Source organism: Kwoniella newhampshirensis, chromosome 5 (genome assembly GCF_039105145.1).
Source record: "Kwoniella newhampshirensis strain CBS 13917 chromosome 5, whole genome shotgun sequence".
Taxonomy (NCBI): Eukaryota; Fungi; Basidiomycota; class Tremellomycetes; order Tremellales; family Cryptococcaceae; genus Kwoniella; species Kwoniella newhampshirensis.
Window position 1 is genome coordinate 58,557 of NC_089959.1, and position 17,609 is coordinate 76,165.

General features: G+C 51.0%; 6 protein-coding genes across 6 annotated transcripts; 5 read left to right on the forward strand and 1 right to left on the reverse strand.

The window, feature by feature from the left end:
* Positions 1-403: 403 nt before the first annotated feature.
* IAR55_002626 (uncharacterized protein) lies at positions 404-2,586 on the forward strand (the record flags this gene model as incomplete). Its single annotated transcript, XM_066945739.1, has 6 exons — positions 404-592; positions 657-778; positions 838-1,090; positions 1,153-1,792; positions 1,909-2,295; positions 2,363-2,586. 6 exons carry the CDS (start codon positions 404-406, stop codon positions 2,584-2,586), a joined length of 1,815 nt encoding a protein of 604 aa, XP_066803240.1.
* Positions 2,587-2,943: 357 nt separating this feature from the next.
* IAR55_002627 (uncharacterized protein) lies at positions 2,944-3,503 on the forward strand (the record flags this gene model as incomplete). The annotated part of the gene is made up of 3 exons (XM_066945740.1): positions 2,944-3,010; positions 3,093-3,328; positions 3,423-3,503. The coding sequence occupies 3 exons, from the start codon at positions 2,944-2,946 to the stop codon at positions 3,501-3,503; spliced, it is 384 nt and encodes a 127-aa protein (XP_066803241.1).
* A 1,329-nt stretch (positions 3,504-4,832) lies between these two features.
* On the forward strand, positions 4,833-7,006 carry IAR55_002628 (uncharacterized protein; the record flags this gene model as incomplete). The annotated part of the gene is made up of 11 exons (XM_066945741.1): positions 4,833-5,065; positions 5,122-5,216; positions 5,278-5,341; positions 5,403-5,539; positions 5,609-5,896; positions 5,951-6,084; positions 6,144-6,345; positions 6,410-6,451; positions 6,513-6,601; positions 6,669-6,915; positions 6,978-7,006. The coding sequence occupies 11 exons, from the start codon at positions 4,833-4,835 to the stop codon at positions 7,004-7,006; spliced, it is 1,560 nt and encodes a 519-aa protein (XP_066803242.1).
* A 978-nt stretch (positions 7,007-7,984) lies between these two features.
* IAR55_002629 (uncharacterized protein) lies at positions 7,985-10,191 on the forward strand (the record flags this gene model as incomplete). The annotated part of the gene is made up of 9 exons (XM_066945742.1): positions 7,985-8,043; positions 8,215-8,238; positions 8,281-8,376; positions 8,450-8,630; positions 8,741-9,050; positions 9,125-9,280; positions 9,438-9,717; positions 9,808-9,882; positions 9,966-10,191. The coding sequence occupies 9 exons, from the start codon at positions 7,985-7,987 to the stop codon at positions 10,189-10,191; spliced, it is 1,407 nt and encodes a 468-aa protein (XP_066803243.1).
* Positions 10,192-10,656: 465 nt separating this feature from the next.
* IAR55_002630 (uncharacterized protein) lies at positions 10,657-13,029 on the reverse strand (the record flags this gene model as incomplete). Its single annotated transcript, XM_066945743.1, has 10 exons — positions 10,657-10,811; positions 10,939-11,179; positions 11,295-11,485; positions 11,544-11,602; positions 11,683-11,906; positions 11,963-12,227; positions 12,297-12,433; positions 12,492-12,608; positions 12,683-12,786; positions 12,858-13,029. The coding sequence occupies 10 exons, from the start codon at positions 13,027-13,029 to the stop codon at positions 10,657-10,659; spliced, it is 1,665 nt and encodes a 554-aa protein (XP_066803244.1).
* Positions 13,030-14,240: 1,211 nt separating this feature from the next.
* IAR55_002631 (uncharacterized protein) lies at positions 14,241-16,559 on the forward strand (the record flags this gene model as incomplete). Its single annotated transcript, XM_066945744.1, has 7 exons — positions 14,241-14,284; positions 14,341-14,472; positions 14,529-15,070; positions 15,124-15,547; positions 15,607-15,662; positions 15,712-16,231; positions 16,286-16,559. The coding sequence occupies 7 exons, from the start codon at positions 14,241-14,243 to the stop codon at positions 16,557-16,559; spliced, it is 1,992 nt and encodes a 663-aa protein (XP_066803245.1).
* Positions 16,560-17,609: the final 1,050 nt, after the last annotated feature.

Consider the following 17,609-nt stretch of genomic DNA (forward strand, 5'->3'; position numbering starts at 1 on the left):
CGTCAATCTTACCGAGATACACGTTCCGCTCTCCACGGGGATACATACGTCCGAGTCAAAATCTCCGAGGCATCACTCATCACTATCAAATCAAATTTAAAGCTGGCGAGATCTATCCAATCAAACGACTACTAAGTTCTAGCTCGATACTCCGACGACTTGTCCGACGGTTTCCTTGGCTCGACTGTACGTTTCTTCGATCATTGCATAAGCCCGACCTGAACGTACTTCTTGTTGGTGATCTGAAAGATAAGGGATTTGAGTGTATTGCGATCATGACGGATGCTCCAAAGCATGGAAAAGTATACATAAAAGGTGGAGTGATTCAGATCACGGAGAGTGTTCTTCCATCCACCGAAACAAAACAACCTAAAGTACATCCTCAAAGAGACCAAAAACGAAGATGTCGAGTAATATCGAGTCGGAAACCTCTTACGAGAAATCGATGCCTATGGCCTCTGACACAGGCGTCGAGGTCTTGCCTACCCTCGAGGGTGAGCAGGATCTTGCCCCCGTACCTGCTTCCAGGAGAAGCAAGTTCAAGTCCGTCATGAAGTCCTTGGTGACCAAAGAGGGCTGGTTGGGTGACTATGTGCGTTGTCAAGGACTATATATTCTCATGATCCAAAGGATCGAGCTGACGGGATGCTCTTCAGGACTACGGAGCGCTTTTGATGCCGAACATTCCCTTCGTCAAAAGGCAACAGAAGGACTTGCCCTTCTATGCTGTCAACGAAAGACTTCCTCATCTCCTCCTGATCATCCTGGGTCTTCAGCAGTACGTAGTTCCGGGTCGACTCGAGCAGGGTTCAACGTTAATCATCTGCTCGATCACAGTGCCCTCGCAATGGTGGGAGGTCTTGTCACTCCCCCCTTGCTTCTCGCTGGACCTGCTGGTGCGGCCCTCGGAACGGAAGCCCAGCTCTACCTGGTGTCAGCCTGTCTCATCTGGTGCGGTGTCGGTACCGCCATCCAGGTCTCTCGATTCAAGATCCCCAAGACTGGTTACTATTTCGGAACTGGATTGATCAGTGTCACCGGTACTTCTTTCGCCTTCACTAACGTCGGTCTTTCCTATATCGCTCAGTCTGTAAGTGCTCCTCCAGGAACTCGAAGTCTCAAAGACCACTGCGCTGATACAGGAATATACAGTACGCCAACGGGACATGCCCTATGAACGGGAAAAACAAGCTACCCTGCCCAGAGATCTACGGAGCCTTGATCGGAACTGCCACTCTCACCGGACTATTCGCCATCGCCTTATCCTTCACTCCTCCTCGACTCATCAGAAAGGCTTTCCCTCCCTTGCTGTCCGGTATCATGCTCACGTTCATCGGCGCTGCCTTGGTCAAGTCAGGAGTCACCAATTGGGCAGGTGGTTCAGGAGCTTGTGCGTCAGACCACACTCTCAAATGCGTGGTTGGTTCTCGATCCGAATACTGGGGTTCCGGCGCTTTCCTCGGTCTCGGTTTCGCCTGTTTCATCACAATCGTCATTTGTGAATTGTTCGGCTCTGCTTTCATGAAGTCCGCCGCTGTTTTCCTTGGTCTCGTCGTCGGAATGATCGTCGCTGCCGCCACCGGCTTCTTCAACAGTCAAACAATTCATCACGCTCCCGCTGGCTCCTTCCTTTGGACCCATACCTGGAAACTATCGATTCGAGGGGAATTGATCCTTCCAATGATCGCTGCGTGGACTATAATTGTGGCTGAATCGGTAGCCAATATAACTGCCTCTTCCGATGTGTCTCGCTTACCCATCTCTGGGGCTGAGTTCACGACGAGAGTTCAAGGTGAGTGCTAATTCCAACGCCGAAAGGAGTTTTTCCCCGGGTGCCACATGCCTCATCCCTTCCTCTTCATTCCTTCCACTCGATACCGTTCGCTGACAACTTGGTCTTCCGCATAGGTGGTATGCTTGCCGACTCGGTCATGGCCACCCTTGCTGGTCTCGCTACCACTCCGCCCCTTACTACTTTCTCCCAGAACTCCGGTGTCATCGCCCTCACCCGCAATGCCTCCCGATCGTCCGGTTACATGTGTGCCTTCATCCTCTTCCTCATGGGCGTCATCGGCAAGTTCGGTGCCATCTTCGTCGCCGCTCCCAGCAGTGTCATTGGCGGTTTCACAACTTTCCTGTTCGGCGCTGTGGCCACTTCCGGTCTGAGAGTCTTGAGTTACGCCAAGTGGAGTCGACGCGATCGATTCATCGCCACCGTCGGTGTTGCCCTTGGTTTGGCAAGTTTGACAGTCCCTAATTGGTTCAGTTACCTTTTCACTTACACCGGTACCAATTGTGAGCACCCAGCATTTGACTAGTATGTCACCGGAACGCGCTGACGTGTGTGACACGTTTTTCACAGCCGGAAAGCGAGGTTTGATCCAAGCCGTCGTCCTCGTAGTCGAAGAACCATACCTCATCTCCGCATTGGTCATGATCGTCCTCAACCTCACCCTCGCTGACGAACCAGAGGATGAAGGAACCTCTTCGACCGAGGAGGAGAGGAAGGAATGGAACGAGCCTGGATCTTTTGCGGACCCTCCCGCTCCTGCTTCTCAACGACCCAGAACTCCCGAGTTGGTTTAGCCTAGATTTCAAGGAGTGTTTCGTGTCCATCTTGTCTGGCTCTCTTCAGTATGCGTATATGTGTTTTCTGCGCGGTTAGGATAGTTGTTATACCTTGGCGATATGCACAAATAACAAACGTGACTGAAAGACGACGGTGCCACCTTCAGCGTCCAATTGCCGGAAACCGGAACCGGAACAACGGTACCTTTTTGGGAAAGTATGACGTCGCTCAAAGGGAACAAGGGATGTCACCTGCAGATCATCATGCATGGTGTGGTATATATAGGCCAATACATCTCCTATAAACAATGCTCTCTTCATCTACTCTCACCACTCACATTCGTTCCCCACCAGCTCGACCACCACACAAACACAATGTACATCCCCAACTTGCAGAACATCCTCGCCGCCGGTCTCGCTCTAACCACTGTGGTCACCAAGCGTGAGTCTCGTCTTTCTTGCCACCCGATCTCACGACGACGCGCGGCCTCTGATGCTGATCTGTTTTTCGATGTGGTTTATAGCAAGCAAGGTCTCTTCTGGTTCCATCATGGATTACGCCGTCGAGAAATGCATTGATGCCGATGGGAACCAGCGGTGCTCGACCCCTTTCCCCGTGGTCAAATCGACTTGTTATCAGATCAAATGGTCGACTGAGGGGGCACTTTCTCATACCACCGTGGAGGTCAGGGACGCGGGCAGTGATGAGATCGTGTACTACAGAGACACGGATGGAGAGTGGAATGCCGAGAAGAGCGAGGTGAGTGGGACTCTTCTTTGGAGCCGATTGAACCATTGACCCCCTCTCCATCACGCTGCTCTGTCGCGCAACTGACATATACTTCTCCACTCAGCTCGTTTACGTCGACTTCAAGCCCAAGGTCTGGAAGCAGGGTAACAGCACTGTCGACTACACCATCAAGACCTGCGAGTGAGTCGTAACTAGCTTGTATGACGGACCGGCCAGACCGGCGGAAGAAAGGATTGTATCGCATATCCACTAGTGTGCATGTATCGTTGTGGTGTTGTGGTCAGCATTCTGTCTTCAATCAGTCAAAGCCAATCAACAGTCCGGGTGGGCGCAATCCGGGTGGGTCGATACTATTGTCGTGATCATCTCGAAGGCCTTCCTATCTTTATTGACTTTATTGATCGCTGCGAAACCACTCTCACTAGCTTTGCTCGCATGAACGTCTGCGCTGGCCAACTCATGTGTTACCAGTCCCGTCCTTCGCTTTTCACATGGTGGTGCTTCTCCAGATCTGTCGTATGTGCATTCACCAGGTCGGGCCCCCTCTTCCACTCTCGCGCGACGACCCGTCGTTGCTCGATGAAGCGTTCAGTCAAGGTGGCTTCCAAGCTTGGAGCTGGTTCTACGTCTTGGTCGACAAGCGACAATCCAGCCACCGCTTTGACTCGCATCGAGGCTTACTTGGCTGACAATTCTTCCGTCTTCATTCACACCAGGGTCAAGAACATCTGGAGAGCAGCGATGTTTCCGACCAAGATAGATCGAAGAGAGGAAGTTTAGGAGGAACGAGTAAAGTACCGTCAGCTGCACGTCGCAGATGATATCCAGCGGTATTCACCGACACTATCGGTCAAGACCGATTGTGAAGATAAGAGGCTGACTAGGTGGCGTGACACAGAGGACATTCTTCCTTGTGCCTGCTTTTTGCGTGACTAAGCGATGTTGCTGCTCCCCTAGCGTTGCAGGTGTCGCTCGCGCAAAGGGTGTCGGTGAAAGCGGGGCCAGAATCTCTGTGAACATAATAGCCGAGATGAACGGACGTGATCCCTCCTTCCTTCAGCGTCGTCGTCCGTGGCAGCAGTCTCCAGGGTTAGATCTTACCGCTGATGATCTGCGTAAGCTCTTCGCCTATCCTGCGGCTTTTCCACGAATCTATTTGATTTGACCTTACGTGAACGGTCACTTGACCTGTCTTGCGAGGTTGAAGACCGATTCTACTGGACCGACTTTGTGGCATCTATGAACCGGGTTTCCCTTCTCATCGCACAGTATTCGGCCGTCTTTCCATGCCAACGGGACTCAGTCTCCTCTCGCTCTCGTGTGCTATCTAGCTTTTATGCGAGTCCGACAAAATCCGAGCAGATTGGAAGATAGAGTTCTCCGTCGCGATAAGGACGACATATATAGACTCGACTCGAACAAGCGTTCGTGCTAGCCCCACTTCGCGTTGATACTATTCATCTCACATCACACTCGCGCCGGTCGTGCTTGATCATACTGGAACGAATACAAAATGACCACCAACAGTGAGAAGAACCAATACTCTGGTGATGAGAAAGGCAGTTATCCCCACGACCCGGTCATCTCCCTAGTCGAGGCAGATTACGACCCTAAGGAGGTCGCGCTTGCCGAAGACACCATCTTGGCAGAGTCGCAGTATACCGAAGAAGACTACAACAAACTCAAATGGAAGTTTGACCTGATCCTTCTCCCTTGTATGATGTTGACCTATGGTCTTCAATACTCGTACGTACAACTAAGACTTTTCTCACGTTAGAGCAAGGATACTGATAGTGGTGCAGCGATAAGGTCTCGCTGTCTTCCGGAGTTGTCTTTGGGCTTAGGAAAGATACCCATTTGACAAGTGAACAATATCCCAACCTCACTGTGTACTTCTGTAGGTGACACTTACTCGCTGGGCTGGATCTTTAGATGGTGGAAGCTCATGTTCTGGCTAGATGTGGCATATCTCGCCGGACAGATCCCTATGGGTTATGCGATGCAGCGTCTACCTCTCGGAAAGTGAGCTGCTTGTCAGATATTCAACGACTGGGAAAGCGAGCTGACACGAGAAATATCGAAGAACGCTCGGTGCGATCATTATTCTTTGGGGCATCGTGGTGATCGGACTCGGTCTCTGCAACAATTACCTCCAACTCTCCATGTGTCGAGTACTGCTGGGCTGGTTTGAATGCGCCGTCACTCCTGGTTTCCTGCTCAGTGAGTTTATTTGAAGTCAAGTAGATCGGGTTTGGCACCGCTGACGACCTACACTTCGACCTTTCGTAGTTGTCGCCTCGTGGTACAAACGGTCTGAAGCGACTCTTCGAAGCTGTTTCTTCTTCGCCATGAACACGTTTTTGGGAGGTGTCTTCGGTATCATCATCTACGCCATCGCTAAAAAGTCCCAAACTGGGGGTACTGTCGCTGGGTGGCGTGCCATCAACTACTTCCTTGGATCGCTCACCGTCTTGGCCGGTGTCCTGGTTTTCATCTTCGTCGGAGTACCTTCTGAGGTATGGTGGCTGAACAAGGAACAGAAGAAAATGGCTCACGCCCGTATCGTAAGCAATGCCAGTGAGTTTGATCCAGGGTAGTGGAGCGGAGGACAGCTGCTGATCTTTGGTGCAGCTGGAGACGGTGGAAGAAAGGCATGGAACTGGGCACAAGTCAAGGAATGCTTCCGAGACCCTCAATGGTACTTCACGATCCTTTTCAACCTCACTGCGACCATTCCCAACGGTATGCTTGGTGCTTTCAGCAATGTGAGTCGACTCTGGGGTTATTTCTGGTCGCTTTTTCTGATCGAAATCGGTCCGGACAGCTCGTCTACGTAGGATTCGGCTTCACCCCTCTCCAATCTGTGCTTTACGGTCTCCCATCAAACGCTGTCGGATTCACCGTCGTCATTTGTTCTGCAGTCTTCACCAACTACTACCCTCGAGCACGGTTCCCTCTGGCTATCCTGTGGATCCTCGTGCAGATGATCGTTTTCCTCTACGTTGGGCTCGCAACCTCAGCAGGTAGTAAGTTGTTTCGTCTTCCTGCTCTCGCCCCACATGGCGAGTACAGTATTGATGCGGTCAACAGAATGGCAGCTTTGGGCTTGCTTCTGTTTCAGCGGAGTGTTCGGTGAGTGTTGCGAACGAGTTTCATGTCGAGTCAGAGCTAATAACACCGTCAACGTCCGAAGCATGCTCCACTTTCCTTCTGTGGCCCATCATGTCCATCAATGCTGCCGGACGAACAAAGAAGACCTTCATCGGTGCAACAGGATTGATCGTGAGTGATTGGCACTGAAGAAATGATTCTGGTTCACCATCACTGAAACCTTTGACTTCTGCCGTAGGCATATTGCGTCGGTAACATGGTCGGAAGTCAAACTATGCGACCTAGCGATGCGCCTCGATACCTCAAGGGACTTACCGCCAACGCCATCGTGTTAGGCATGGAGGTCATCGTCCTGGCCTGTTGGTACGCTTACTACATGTGGGAGAATAAGAGACGAGACGCTGCTTTCATTGCTTCGGGTGTATCGATGGAGGAGAGAGAGTTCCAGAACAAGCTGGCGGGAGAGACCGATGTGACAGATCGACGTGAGTCATCTTCGAGAAAAGGTTCTGCACAGCTTCATCAATTGATCGCTGTGACATTTCAGAGAACCCTCACTTCCGATACGCTTGTTAAGGAGAGATGTGTATACACAGCTGGATGGCATGCGAGTCGGAGTACGACAAAGAGGTGGATCTAACGTGAGGGCCAGCTTACTGTGACGGGATTTCGTGTGAGCGAATTTGTAGAGGTCCCGTCAGAGTTCGGCTCGGTCGGCTGAGGCCCGGATAGATAGTTGTATGGAACGGAAACGGAAAGGGAAACGGGTGAGGATGTATGTGGTCATCGGCTCTTGCTTATCTCCAAGCGAAAGGTGATCCAATCATAATCGCGAGCCAAGGCACAGCAGCCGTCGGTTGGTTGTCTCCTCTGCAATTCCCACATAACGGTCCCCATTTCGCCCTGCCCCCCCTCCCCCGTGACGGAATGTTGAGATTGTGGTCATCGGCATGATCGACTCCAATCGCCGCCAGAATCAATCATGTGTTCAGGGATCCAGGGCTTGAGCGTTTCAATTGAATTGTCGAATAGCTAGTTATCTCCCTGTTGAAACGAGATAACGTTCGTCAAACTTTACTCCGTCAAAGCCTACAGTGAGGTGTGAGTGTGCGTGGGTGCTCTATGGATGTGTGCCTGTTTGGACAAACAATTCTCAAAGGTCGAAGCACTTTAGCCTCCGTCCAAAACCTGACATTCATCCGCCAAGCAGATGATAGATCTCATATCCATCATACTGAATGCCGTGATACAGTCCAGATAGCGAATGACCGCTTCCATTGGTGGAGATGAAGTGAGATGAACGGGAGCTTTCGTGACTTCGGTTCTGTTGGACTTTGATTGGTCTCTTTCTCATAAGCTTGTGATAAGGCCAGAGATCTTTCCTTGAACGCGGAAAACGTTCGTATGACAAGTATCATGGACCACCTGATATATATATACAGTTCATTAAGAACCTGTTCAAGACATGTATCTGTCTCTTGTGCTGACCGCTCAATAATCACCCATACTCCGAGTTTGCTCAGCTGCCAGACGGTGTCTAGTCTGCTGCTCACCATGTACAGTCCAGAAGAGAAGCGCCTCGTGCGCAAGCTCGATTTGCACATCATGCCTTGGTGAGTCACCACTCATGTGTGGCGGAGCTAATCGTCAGGATCATCGTCGGTAGGTGGAGCACTCGCGGACCATGAAGGGAATGCATGCAATCAACTGACACAGAGCCATCAAGCCTATCTGCTGAACTATCTGTGAGTCCATTACGTGTAGGAACAGCGCTGACAAGACAGTGATCGAACCAACTTGGGAAATGCGTGAGTCACACTCGACGACGACTGCATCTGACTTTGTCGCAGCCGTACGCTCAACAATGATAAACCTGGGGAGTCTCTCGTGGAGACACTCAACCTCCGAGGGGATCGGTACAACTTGGTGGTAGCCATTTTCTTCATGTGAGTAATGCAATGCATAACAGTCCCCTGCTCGCATCGAGAGCATAGCTGATTACCCTTCCTCGATTCGTAGACCATACGTCATCTTCGAATTCCCTAGCAACATCGCCCTCAAATATTTCACTCCCAGTAAATGGATCGCCCGTATCATGGTATCCTGGGGTATCGTCACCATCTGTTCGGCCGCGGTATCCACTTATGGAGGTCTGATCGCCTGTCGTATATTCTTGGGTATCTGCGAGGCTGGATTCTTCGTGAGTTGATCATTCGTCTATGCCGCAGGACAAGCATCTGTTTGGAGGCCGGTACACCATGCGTACAAGCTGACACTGACGCCTGACCACTTCCCTGTACGCCCACTCAGCCCGGTGTCATGATGTACCTTTGTTTCTGGTACAAACCCTCTGAACGAGCCACTCGCATGGCCATCTTCTCCGCGTCCATCGCAGTGGCTGGAGCCTTCGGTGGTCTGATTGCTACCGGCGTCGGCTTCATGTCTGGAAAGGGGAAACTGTACGGTTGGCAATGGCTCTTCGTCCTGGAAGGTATCCCCGCAGTCATCGTCGGTGTGCTCGTCTACTTCTACTTGCCCGACTTCCCCGAAACGGCCAAGTTCTTGACAGAAGAAGAGAAGGAATTGGCAGTCGTGAGGATGGGGAAGTTTGCTCCTAAAGGTCAGTCAGAATGACTTGCAGTGTCAATAGTGATGATGTCAGTACTGACTCTTTACTTTCATTGACGCCTCTAGGCACCGACAAGCACTTCGACAAGACGGACTTCCTCAACATCCTCAAGTCGTGGGAATTTTATCTGTTCTCCATCACCTATTTCTTCATGACAAACTCGTTGAATGCCTTTGGGTACTTCTCGCCCACTATCATAGCCGGTCTGGGCTTCAAGGGATGTAAGTCGTCAGACACTCAGCGTCTGTTCGAAGACTCCTTGGGACAAGGAATACCTGCCTCGGTGATCCCGCTGCGATCGTTGTGCCAAACCAAACAATACTTGTCCCCGAACTCCTGGATCTTGTGGAATACTGATACTACCTTGCCTATTCGCAGACAAAGCACAACTGCTCACCGTCCCTCCAAACGCCTTCGCCTTCTTCGTCATCATCGGCAACTCCTTCTGGTCTGACAAACGTAGGGAAAGACCGATGCACATCATCGGTGGTCTTGTTCTCGTAGCGATTGGATATATCCTCCTTGCGACAGTGAAGGGTGTAGGTGGCCGATACGTGGGAATCTGCCTGATCGCTTGTACCAATGCGGCTGTCATTCCTTTCATTGCGTATCGGACCGCGACTGTCGCAGGAGCCACGAGTACCGCCATTGCCACTGGGTGAGTTTGGATCGTTATATTTTTTTCGCTACACCTGCTCGCTCGCTTGATACGGTACACGGGCTGATGTGTAAAACTATCTTGACTCAGAGCCATGATTGCAATCGCCAACATCGCAGGAGCTGTGGCTCCTTATCTCTTCCAAGCGAAAGATGCGCCTCATTAGTGAGTAAAGTACATGTACTTCTACAGATGCGTTCCAACCTAGAGAGGACTTGGGGCTGACTGACAACCGTCCTGTCAAACAGTTATCCAGGTCTTTGGACCCTCTTCGCAATGCTCGGCGCTTCAGTCGCCATTACTTCATTCCTCTGGTTCCGTCTCGGCGGCTCCAGCGAGTATCGAGGCTCAGAGTTCGAGGAGGAAGGTGTCAACGAGCTTCCTCGAATGGGAGATACGACACCCGGGGACGATCGATCGGAAAAGAACGTGGAGGGGACAACAGTCAGAGAAGCCACCTATGCGAAAGCGTAGTGTTGTGTTACTTGTCCATGTATGGTGTTCCCATTGCTATCGATCTAGCGCATAGCTTGGACGATGGCGTGTCAAGTATAGAGGTTCAGTACTTGGTCGTCTCTTGTCATGCTACTCGATGAACCATGAAACCATAGTGCAAACTTCGTCTTCATGCAGCCGGATCAATGGTTGCCCCGCTGCGCAGTCGAGTAGCAGTATTAGAACAATTGTGATGTTGAACCGTATCGTCCTCTCGAGCTTCAGCCAGCTTCTTCCCTTTATTTCGTTCACCTTGTGAAACCATGGCGTTGAGGACCGAGCGAGAACCGAAAACAACACTCTGTTTGGTGGATTGGTTTGCATACTGTCAATGCATGGATCATCATATGAACTTAAAATTTAGAGCTATATTCGCAATCGTGCACCCCTCTTATCGCTCATGAATCTCCGAAGATCGGCGCAACCGCACGCAGATGACACCGATCACCAGTTCTTGAGGTGGTAAATGATCTTGTCCTTGAAAGTAAGACTCTTCAAGTGTTGTTCTTCCTCAATGTCTTCTTCGACATCATCGAACTCTCGCGCACCGGTTGACAGATCCATTTCCATCATCTTGACAGCCTTGGTGCGGTAAACCACTGCAAAGTCACACAGTTGTCAGAATCTTTTCCTATTGCCCCGTAACTCAACAAACAGATTGTCTAAGAGCAGTGGGGGACATCTTGAGGCAGACGTAGAAAGACCAGGATATGCTTGTTGACTCACATTTGTAGACACAGTACCCGATGACGTAGACGGGGATACCAATGTAGTTCGTGATGAAAGTCTTGTAGTTCCAAGGCATGAAGGAATCGAAACCCTTAAAGAAGCAGACGAGGACAGCCAAGAACAGGGAGAAATAGGTGAGGTAAGGCTGGAAAGGAGACTTGAAGGGGAGAGAGTCTCTTGGGATCCCCTGAGCCTTGAGACCACGCATGAAGGCGACGTGGGTTGCGAGGATGGAGACCTGCGATGCGAGACTGTGTCAGCTCGTTCGATGCGATAGATCAGATGTCAATGGAAAAGTAAGGGACAAGGATAGGGGAAGGTGAATGTAGCGCTTCAACATTTCTTGCACTCACCCATGTCAGTCCACCGAAGATGGTCACAGAGTTGACGAAGTAATTGAAGATGGTCAAAGCATCGGCGTCCGCAACGAGATAAGCCAAGCCCATGAAGCATCCAGTGAAGATAAAGGCGACCCAAGGCACTCCTCGCTTGGTACACTTTGTGAAAATTCGAGGGGCGTTTCCGTCCTTGGCCATTCCGTACACTGCGCCCAGACCATGATCAGCTATAGGGGCCACAGAACATGAGGACTTCAGACTTACATGTTCGGCTCGCAATGTATTGGTCACTGTTTGCTGCGGAGATCGTAAAAACGAGGATGCTATCAGGCGTTGTTAGCGGACAGAAAGGCATTAGTTGTAGGGGGATTTAGTTCCCAGGACGAGTCAGAGTGGGACTCACAGTGCATTGATAAGAGCGGGGAGACCTCTGATTCCAGCGTCCTGGATGGCCACAACGAATGGAGAGGCAGAGGCACCACCACCAGTACCCCTAGCAGCAGCCTGAGCGAGAGCTCTCGAAGACGAGTCCACGATCATGCCGACGAGAAGTACACCGATGATATAGAAGAAGAGGATTCGGAAGAATGTCTTCCTGATAGCCTTAGGAATGGTCTTCCTGGGGTTCTACGTTATGATATACGTCAGAAAGGTACTTTCAGGTATACAAGGGGAGAACTGACCTTGGCTTCGCCGACGGTGACACCGATGAGCTCGGTCCCCATGTAGGCGAAAAGTGCTAGAACGAGAGCGTTGACGAAACCGAGGAATTTACCGAGGTCACCTGCAGATTTGTATGGCTTGAAGGCACGACCGTGCTTCCAGTATCGGAAACCGAGACGCTCCTGGCCAGGTACACCTCCGAGATCAATGATGAGGGCCAAGAGGATCAGACCGGTCAAAGTGAGGATCTTGATGAATGACAACCAGAATTCAACCTCGCCGAACCTGAACGGTGCCATACCAGAATCAGCTATGGCTATCCGACTCGTTTCACTCCCAGACTCGCTCACTCACCACTTGATACCAAGACAGTTGATAGCGATAACAAAGACGATGAGAATTGTCACCCAAGCCGCACCATTGATCGATGTGGTCCAGAAACGGATGACCAAAGCACCGGCGACGATTTGGTTAGGCGAGATGATCAGGTACTGCAGGTCGTCACGTCAGTGCAAAGGCTCATAGGTATTCCTAGTTAGGCAGACTCACTTTACAGAGGTAGACCAAAGCAGTCGCGAAGCCGAAAGCAGGGTCGACGCATCTGGTCGCGTGACCAGCGAAACCCTTCTTGGAAGGGAAACGGGTGGACATCTCACCAAGAGCGAGCTGTGATGGCAAACAGCCAACAGTCAGGTCGCTGCCCCCAATCAGGACCTGCGCAGTGACAAGCTGGTACCCACCATGACACCGAAACAGACGATACCCATCACCACATAAGAGATGAAAAGACTTCCCGGACCGGATCGAGCCAAACTGGTACCGGAACCGATGACCAAACCAGTACCTAGCAACCAATCGTATCAGCCTGCTGCGACACGTCAAGACATGTTGATTCGGACGAGAAAGTCTTCTCACCAATAGCACCACCAATGGCAATCATACTGATCTGTCTGGGCTTCAACGCTCTGATAGTCTCCTCCTCTCTTGGGTAGACAGCTTCCCCAGCTTCTCCCTGATAGACATATTGCTCGTTGCTCTTCTCCCCCTGATCCAATGGGACCGGCTTGTCGTACTGATCGATCGACATCTCGCACTTCGCTATAGTATCTGGTAAGATGAGAGATCAAGCGATGAAAGATGAGTTCGTGGGCGTATGAGATAGATATATCTTTTCCTTATCTTTGAGGCAAGTCATGAACTTGCTCCACCAACTTTGTCAATCCAATAGTCTGTGCCGTGTCTCGATCAAGGGGGGAAGGGGGTCGGAGCTCTTTCGTTTCTTGGTACGAGAAGTCGCTGCTTCAGCCATGGTCCGCCCGAATGCTTCCCAAGAAGCTAATCTCGTCCTCCCTCTCCCTCTCCCCCCTCGCACAGAGCTCGTAGCACGGGTCATGACAAATTTTTCACTCTCCCCACCGGTCTCGTACCTGTCGTGCCCGTGCATACATATCAGCCAGGGGTAATTGGAAGCAATCAGACATGACGGATGGGCTTGGCATTGATCATTTCGTTAGCGTGTGACCGCATGGGTATTTCCTCGCTACGAACGAACGCTATTATTCAACTTGGGGAAAAGGTTGACGGATGATGGAAGTAGACAATCACAGGTGTAACTGAAGCATGTACGTTGCCCCGTTCAGGCCCAACAAGGAAGGAAGAGAAGCTTTCTTGGACGATCACCTGAGGGTGTTTCCGTACGTTAAGCGAAATGGTGGCGTACCCTACATGCAGGGAGGCGTTGAAAGGGAGCAATGAGCGGTCATAACCGCTGGTATCAGATTTCAAACCTACTCTTTCCCTCATCAACACTCAAAGGAGCTTGGTACATGACGTGACGTGAGGTGTTCGAATGCCAAGCCCTTGCTTATCTCCATCCAAGTATGAACACTGCGGAGGATTTTGTCCCGTGAATCATTGACAGGACGATGATCTTGCACAAAGCAGGCAGATAGAAAGCAAGATTCGTAGAGAATCATGGCGTCAGCGCTCCGATCATTTGGCGATAGGTTCCACGACGGCGAGCAATGTTCTTGTCTTTCCAAGTTGCACTCCTCTTCAGTCTCCGGAGTATCCGTGTACCTTCATCTCAATCCATAGGCTTCACATGTAGCGATGGACTCCTCTGGCTACAGTGATCTCATGCAGAAAACATTCCTGACAAGCATGCCGCATTCGAAACACACCACATTACGTAACACGCAAGATGTCCATATCTAACTTACTGATATCTCCCCCTGATTACAGACTCGGTTTTATTGATCCTCCTACCGTGTGGGGTATCCTGTCTATGGATGGAATATGGATAGCTCTTTCGTCAAAATATCCCAGAGACCAGCTAAAAGGTGAGCTATGCTTACTACGGACTACACGGAGTAAAGCTTATATCCTCTTCTCTCAGCTGCACCGAGTGTATTAGACGCAAGACAAGATGTAACAAGCAGATACCGTGTGATCTGTGTTCAAAGCGAGGTGTCAGTCATTTATGTCGATTGGAGTCCAACTACGTACCAGTACCAAGTCCGTCTCCGTTGTAAGTCCCGGCTTTACTACCATTTAGTATCTCATGTAGGCTAAATATCCAAGCAGATCAGAGATCGATGCTCTCCGACAAGGTGTGTATGCGGAGATTGAGGTACTACGTCGACGGATTGTCGAGCTCGAGAAAGCTTCCGGAAGAAGAAGCGAATCAAGAAATCGGACGGATGGTGGAGGAGGGGGAGAGGAGACTGATGCCGCTACGACTTTGGAGTTCTTTGCTCTTGGTCTAGATCGACGGCTCGGAGGGGAAGACGACGCCGTCCCTCCCATTGCTCGACAACCTCGCCAAATCCACTCTCACATCCTCCCAGATCCTCTCCCAACTCCACCGGAACGCGTGACAGACTCATTGCTACCTCGACACATCGTCACCCCGATACTCGAATTTCACCAACAAGGCGTGTACTGGCAACATGCGTGTATCTACTTTCCACGTTTCTGGGAGGAAGTAGCGGTTTTCTATAACGCCGTGGACAATGGAGGATGGGGAAGAGTGGATGGGACGTGGACAGCACTGTTTTTCGTCTTGCAAGCAATAGCCGTCCATCAAATGACTGATGAAAACGCGGTGGCATGTGGTCTCAACGAAGGTGAGCCTGACTCTCCATCCGAATTTCCGAACAGTTGCTCATCTTGTTTTTAGCGGATCGATTCGTACTCCCCACGGCTCTCATCGATTCTGCCATGGCAGCTTTCAATCACGGCAACTTCCTCTCGCGTCCCACCATATACTCTTGCCAAGCGATAGCCATCCTGGCTCTTTGTGGCCACAACGTCTGCGAATCGGACCTGCTTTCATCGCTGTTAGCAATCGGTATCAAACTCGCTCAGACCCTCAATTTACACTCTTTAGGACGGGCAAGGGAGAAAAGCGTGATTGATTGGGAGTTGGGAAAGAGAGTGTGGTGGTCTTTGACCATGGAGGATTGGTTTGCGATACCTTTTCGTGGAGTATGGTCCGTCCAACCTGATCACTTCGATACCCCTTTGCCGAGTAATTGCCACGATAGCGATCTTGCGTCTGGTCACAATCCTACTCGACCAGAATCTGAAGCTACAGTGGGATTGTGAGTGAGATATCCCAAGGACTCAGCTGACTTGTAGCAAACCTCGCTTCTCCTCCCAGGTGTCGGCTACACTTCAAAGCACTTTTCACCGTTTGCGCCACGGATCTTCACAGACGTGAGTATGAATTACTAGCTGGAGCTGACAGCCAGAGCGATGCTCATAGCGTCGGAGTCAGCCGACAAGATCAGACATCTCATCACACTCCTACCTCAACCGTCCCCGGCTCAACCTCCCTGGACTTCCAATATGCGTCACTACCTTCTCATATCTGCTTCACATAAGATTCTCACAATCTATCGGGCTTTTCTCGCGCGAGGTGGCACTTTGGCGGAACGCAGCAAAGCACAGACAGAATGCGTCAAAGCTGCCGAAGCGATCATAGAAGAGATGAACACCCAATCTGGGTCACAAGCCTTGTGGACGATACCGTACCATACACTTGCTGCTGGGGTTGTATTGGCACTAGAGATGATAGCGTCAAAGGGTAAAAAGGATGGCACAGAAGCGAGGAGAAGGGATTATGTGGCGAAAGCCATGTGGGCTCTGGAAAGACTCTCACCGACGAGCAGAATAGCGAGGAGAGGGCTACAAGTCCTGACAGACCTCATGCGAGAGGTGGAAGCAAATGGCAAAAGGCGAAGAGGCTCAGAAGACATGGCGAAGATGGTCAAGAAGATCCGATTGTGAGCAAATATAGCTGGCAGGTGCCTGTGATACTGATCCGTTTTCGCGCTCAGACCGGACGACGTTCTACCCGAGTCCTCACCGAGCACGCCCGTTGCTCCAACACCCTCGGTCGATTCTACTCTCATACCTGACCCAATATCAGGTTCTGGATCGAATGGTGTGAACTTTTCACCGGGCATGTTCGAATGGTCGCAGCAGGAGACCAATGCGCTCTTGGCAAGTCTGCAAGAGGCGATACCAGATGTGGGAAGACTGTTTGATGGGTCTCTGGGCAGTTTCGGGTGGGGAGAGCATACATTCGGTCCTGGCCTTGGTCCGTCATAGGCGAATGCAGGCAGATGCTCCCTCATGAGTGGCAGTAGGCTTATAACCCGTTACTTGAGAGGGTCATGACCCTCTCCTCTCTCCTAATAAGGCATGCAGATATACTAGGTCCGATACAGTATGATGGAATGACGTGGCATATCGGACAAAGTCATGTTTTTGCCACGTGTTCCGCTGTGATAGTCACAGAGGGTTAGTCAACGCGACTCTTGTAATAATAATGATACAGTTGATGGAGGTTACAGCAAAAAGAAGGAAAAGGGAAAAGTGGGAATTGCGCTTTCGGCAGAGAGTGGGAGGGGGTCGTCTGGCTGGGAGCGCAAAGTTCCATTGGTGGGGGTGAACGGGGTGGTGAGATGACAAAAGACGCAACGAGCCCCGATCCAATAGCAGTAGTCTCTCCTGCGTCACACAAGCATTTCTTTCCTTCTTTTGCAATCGCATTCACCTTCCCCCCTTCGACAGACATGCATTGTAAACATCATCCTTAGTAGATATCGCCATCCGCTTTCTTCGCAGACGTGGTTGAGTCGTCACCGTAGGCAGCATCCAGACAAGGACCACGATAAATAGATAGACCTTTCGTATACATACACGCCTGCACGGCCACGCATCATCAACCGTCACTCACGTCCACCACATCGAGTGCTCTGTCCGTCATCTGTTGCCTCGGTGACATTATCACCAACAGCCACCGTGCGTCAACCCTCCACCAATCATACATGCATGCAAAAGTGCTGACACCTGTACAGAAGATAGGATCTCCTCCCCGGATCATCCTTCCTCCTTTCTATCCCTCCTCCTGCTACATGGAAACGATGGCCGACTCTCATTCAGCTCACTCACATTACACTCGTCGACCGTCTTCGAACCTGAGCGTCAGCCCGACGACGAGACATGGTGCGACCGTGCCGGGTGTGAGATCGCCAGATGTGAGTGATTTCACCAAGAGATATAGGGGTGTGAGAGTGAGCACCATCACGAGCGGCAACGGTCCCATCCATCCTCCACGACGCGTGATTCAGTACGCAGTTGGCAGACAAAGCGACT